The sequence below is a fragment of the Parasteatoda tepidariorum genome, chromosome 5 (genome assembly GCF_982258835.1).
Source record: "Parasteatoda tepidariorum strain Cologne lab strain chromosome 5, Ptep-v5.0, whole genome shotgun sequence".
Classification (NCBI taxonomy): Eukaryota; Metazoa; Arthropoda; class Arachnida; order Araneae; family Theridiidae; genus Parasteatoda; species Parasteatoda tepidariorum.
The window spans coordinates 51356656-51362235 of NC_141759.1; the positions used below are offsets into that span (position 1 = coordinate 51356656).

Sequence of the window (5580 nt, forward strand, 5' to 3'; positions counted from 1 at the left end):
CATTTTTATCTCTTTGTATACCATAGCATTTTCACCAGTTATTTAACGACTAATACTAGTATAATAGGCAGTTTAAACACATGTTGTCGTGGAATAGATAAAAAAGATCGAAAGCGTTAAAATTATAAACCAACACTGTTTCATTAATTTCTGTTATCGTAGTATAAGGGGAAAAAAACCTTTAACACACATGATTTACACTGTAATATTTTAAAAATTTACAGTTTTACAGAACAAAAAAAAATATGAAATAATTTTTAAAAACAATTGACATCTTAGTTACTTGCAACTCGAAGAAATGAAGTGATTATTCCTATCCATGAGATTTAAATCAGTTTTAATTGAATACTTGAAGGCGACGTCTATCTATTTGTTTGACGTTTTTATCTACTTGTACACCATAGCATTTTCACCAGTTATTTAACGACTAATACTAATATAATACGCAGTTTAAACACATTTTGTCGTGAAATAGATAAAAAAGATCGAAAGCGTTAAAATTAATCACCAATACTGTTTTATTAATTTTGATTATCATAGTATAAGAGAAAAAGCATTTAACACACATGATTCACACTGTAATATATTAAACATTTACAGTTATACAGAACAAAAAAAATATGAAATAATTTTTTAAAAAAATTGACATCTTAGTTACTTGCAACTCGAAGAAGTGAAGTGATTATGCCTATCCATGTGATTTAAATCAGATTTAATTAGATACTTGTACGTGACGTTACGCGTGTGGCTTATTCCGAATCGAAAAAATGCCACGATTTACCTACGATGCAGACGACACTTGCACGTATCTAATAGCCTGTATAATCCATTCTCAAAAATGATCCACCTGTCTTATTGCAATTTAATGTTTATTGATTAAATATAAGTTTATAAATTTTTAACTTGTTGTTGGCAATTATTTTCATTTTCTAATGGTTTAAACTCTAAGTAGCTAAACATTCGCCAAATATGCTCTCTAATGCCAGCTTGTCAAAACTCTCTCGAGGATTGCAAACGTTACATTTTAGCACTAATATATATATTTTTTGGAAAAAATAGAGTATTTCGCTTTAATTGCGCTAATTTGTTTGACATAAACAAATGAAATATAAAAATAAGCACATATTAAATTCGTAGTAAATGAGTCTGTGGTTAGGTATAGAGTAAGCGGATTAAGCTTACTTTATTTAGAGTTAGGGCTTTTCTTCCAAAATTTTGTCATCATATAAGACATCATTTTTTTTAACTTTTTGTCTAAACTGTTTCCAGTCAACATATGCATTTAAAGTAATGAACTATACTTACTTTTATTACAAGCTTTGTGTAAAACTGTGTCCAGTCAACATATGTACTTAAAGTAATGAACTATACTTACTTTTCTCATAAGCTTTATGTAAAGCTGTATCCAGTCGACTTATGCACATAAAGTAATGAACTATACTTACTTTTATTACAAGTTTTGTGTAAAACTGTGTCCAGTCAACATATGTACTTAAAGTAATGAACTATACTTACTTTTCTCATAAGCTTTATGTAAAGCTGTATCCAGTCGACTTATGCACATAAAGTAATGAACTATACTTACTTTTATTACAAGTTTTGTGTAAAACTGTGTCCAGTCATCATATATACTTAAAGTAATGAACTATACTTACTTTTATCACAAGCTTTGTGTAAAACTGTGTCCAGTTTATAAATGCGCTTAAAGTAAGGAATAAAATATTGTAAAATCTTACTAGAAAATAACTTTTCACATTAACAAGTTCGAACAAAAACTTTTAAAGAGTTTTAATTGCAACTAAAAATTGAATAGAAATTTGAAAACCAAAATTGTAGATGAAATTGCATAAGAGAGTAACCGTGCAGATTTGTTATGGCAATTAAACATTAATTTTAAATTTTATTTTAATAAAGTGAGTACCAATACATAATTTAAAAGTTGCAAGTTGTAAAACATTTTAAATTTGAAAGCCACATTAAACGACTCATCAATTTAAAGCATTTTTCAAACTACTATAACTCCAGGTTGTTTATTTACTTGGCGATACTTCAAAAATAAATAAACAAACCATCGAATGACTTTATCTTTAAACTGGTTTTATACTTTATTTTCCAATCCTCTTTCTTTTCCTAGCCTACATTAAATTCCTTTCTTAAGAAAAAAAACCGTCTCACTGTAACAAAATATTTTGAAAAAAAATTTCTCCTGTCACCAATTTACCGCCAAAAAGTGCACTTAAAAGTTCATTTAGAGCTCAAAAATAAAACATTAGCTACAAAATACAGGAAGTGGCACCTTTCAGGTAAGCGAATAGAAAAAAAGTTTTTTTAAAAAAAATCACCAAAGTTCGCAGTAATAAACGGTGTCAGCACTTCAGATAAGTATTCTATTACAAAAGAACGGCTGAATCGTAAATTTACGGTAATGTTTTAACGGCATCTTTTACTTTCAACGAAGCGTTGTATTGACGTTAAAATGACCTCTCAGCCACTATATTTTTTTAAAACTTATCCGTTAACTGTCCCATTATGTTTCCCCTAGGTGAACCAGATCTTTTGGTAAGGTTAATTTAACACTTCGAAAAATGGCAATGATCATTTAAGCCTATGTAACCGATACCCGCAAGTACCGGTAAACAGATTAGAATCTTTATGATCGTGATTTCTGTTTAAAATGTACACAAAACTCGTGTGTATCTTTCTGAGACCCAGATTTCAATTTATTGGTCAAAATTTGGTAAAATATTTTCACGTATGAAAATAATATTTTAAGATGTCTTTTTTTTTTCAATCTGTATGTCTTTACATGTATGTTGATGTAGAAATGTGATTCGATTTCTTCTCGCTGATCGGAAATTTTAATTCCAATGAAAAGTTGTAAAATGCAATTCAATTTATCTTTTAGACAGTTTTATGGCATAACCCTTAGGAAATTTTCTATCACCCCTAAGGAAATTTTGCCATAGGTTTGCCATAAAAAATACCATATTTAATATATATACAGCGGCCTAGGCCAATAGGCCCATACGCCAAATACAATGAATCATTTAAAAGGTCAACAGACCCTTATATAAATAAAATACAAAAATTATATGTATATATACAATACAAAACTTATTAACCCTCATATAAATAGAATACAAAAATTATATATATATATAATACAAAAATTGTGAACCCTGAGACAACCAGTAAAAACTGAGTGAGCTGTGAGCCAGAGCTGGTGGAACCCTTAATACAAGACAAAAGATCTAACAATTCACCAAAAACAGCCGTAAATACAGCTCATAAAACCGCCAAAAGGTGAAAGGATAAAATGACATAAATGAATATAGTGCTAAAATTGAAAAGTTAAAACTAAGACAAAATCACAGATGTATACACTTGCCAATAGGGCATTGAAAGGATCCAGCCAATCAAGCCAGCTTGAATCCTGCTGGTGGAACCAAAATAGTGAGGGTGAAGTAGTAACAGGTAGTTAAAATGAAGAACAACAAGTAAAGCAGAGTAAATTCAATTAAAGTACAAAAAAACAGAGGACAAAATACCAATAGATACTAAAAGGTAAGAGTTAAAAGGGGTGTATAACAATCTAAAAACCATGTATAAAATACAATCGCAATGTAAAATACCAAATGTATTAAAATCCAAAGGTTGTAAACAAACCTAAAGCATGTATAAAATGCAAAGTCAAGTTAAAAGTCAAATTAAAACACTAAAATGGCAATGTGGTCCAAAAAAAAGTTTTGGCAAGGTGGTTAGATTAAGCAGGTTAAAATTTTAGTTATTGTCAATTTTGTTTATTAATTCCATTTGTTCCTCAAGAGTAGTTTTAATGATAATCTTGATAATTTCTCTACAAACCTTGTCTGCAAAAATTTGTTGGTCTGTTTTTTGGAAGAAATAATTTTTTCGGAGTGTTCGGTACCGATCACAATAATATAAAAGATGCTCTATGGTTTGTCTTTGGTTACAGTTAGAGCAAGTATCTGATTTATTAAAAAATTTGTTTTGGTGTACTCCGAACACTCCGTGCCCCGTTAGAAATTGGTTAAAATAGAAATTAGTTTGCAACCTTGTAGTTGACGGGGTCTTAATGAATTTAAATGTATGCCTGCCTTTCTCAGAATTTTCCCAATTGGTTTTCCACCTTGCCATTAAATATTGTTTGATTTCGGTTTTAGCTTGTTTGGGGGTCTTCAGAACCTGGAGATCCACACTGTCAGAACCAATGGCTTCCTTTGCTGCCCTGTCTGCCTCCTCATTGCCCTGGATCCCCACATGTGCTTTTACCCAGTTCAAAATAGTGTTCTTATTCCAAATTTTTTTGATCTCTTCTATGAGTTTGGAACTGGGTTCTGGGTCAGCCAGGGCCTGGAGGGATGATAGTGAGTCTGAAAAAATCGTTGCATGTGTAATATCATGTTGACGTAGCCATATCAGGGCAGACTTGATTGCCAAAAGCTCTGCAATAAATATGTTGGTGTTATCAGTGACTCTGGTGGAGGCTTTGAAAATCGTGATACCGTTGTTCTTAACTATCATTGCGTGTGAAGTCCTGAATTTATTCGGATAATCTGCCTCCATCCGAGAGCCATCAGTGTAGATCTCCACTCCCTGATCTTTAGGGCTGCTATATCCCCAGGGCAAAGCAATGTAATCTGAAGGATGCCCTAGGGCTGGTTTCTCGAAATCTATGTTATGATCAAGATCAATTGGTAGAGTATAATTTATGTCCTCGAGTCTCCAGCCCCACTTCACCCTTTTGCAAAAGATGTCCTCCACGATTTTCAAACCAATTGGCATAACACCCGCCAGTATCTGGATTGCCTCTGTGCTCGTTGTAGCATAGGCCTTCGTGATGGTTAAGAGTGGTATTCGCTGGATACTGTTTAATTTTTCGTTAATTCTCCTAGTATTTCTGTACCAGACACTGGCGGCGTAAAGTATAATTCTTTCACTTGCCTGGAGATATATGCGTTTCAACAATTGTGGTCTGAGACCCCATGTAACTCTGGCGACTCTCCTAATTCCCTGATTAAAACCTGTAATTCTGTCTCTAATATCATTTAAGTGTGGAATCCATGTCAGACCTGGATCGAGGGTCACCCTTAAGTATCTCATCGTACTTACATTTTTAATATTGTTTGTATCATCCGGTCTAAATTTAATACAGGGGAGTCTTCCCATCTTTTTTTTATTTTTTAGAAATGTAATAAGTTGAGTTTTTTCTTTCGAAAAATTTAATTTGTTGTTCTCGGCCCAGTCTGACATGTGGAATAGAATATGAGTCGCCAGTTTATCAAATTAAAAAATACCATATGATATTCCTATGAGGTTTTGTCTATTGTATGGTAAAATTTCATCATACAATTTTGCAATAAGCGTACTGAAAAATTCTGCCATCAGCGTGTAGCAAATTTTTCCTATAAGCGTATGGCAAAAATGCATTTTAAAATTTTACTAAAAGTAAGACCTCATTAGGATATCCTATGGTATTTTTTAATATAACAAATTTTTGCCAAGAAACTATTGTGTACTATACCATAAACTATGGCAACATTTCTTCACAGCCCTATG

General features: G+C 32.0%; 1 protein-coding gene across 1 annotated transcript; it reads right to left on the minus strand.

Moving 5' to 3' along the window:
- Positions 1–557: 557 nt before the first annotated feature.
- On the minus strand, positions 558–5124 carry LOC147809335 (uncharacterized). The gene is made up of 2 exons (XM_087162777.1): positions 4151–5124; positions 558–576 (listed from the first exon to the last, which is right to left on the minus strand). Exons 1-2 carry the CDS (start codon positions 5122–5124, stop codon positions 558–560), a joined length of 993 nt encoding a protein of 330 aa, XP_087018903.1.
- Between the last annotated feature and the right edge of the window lie 456 nt (positions 5125–5580).

Bases quoted from the DNA above. Each gene is read 5' to 3' on its own strand.
- LOC147809335 (XM_087162777.1), bottom strand. From the start codon at position 5,124: ATGAGATACTTAAGGGTGACCCTCGATCCAGGTCTGACATGGATTCCA.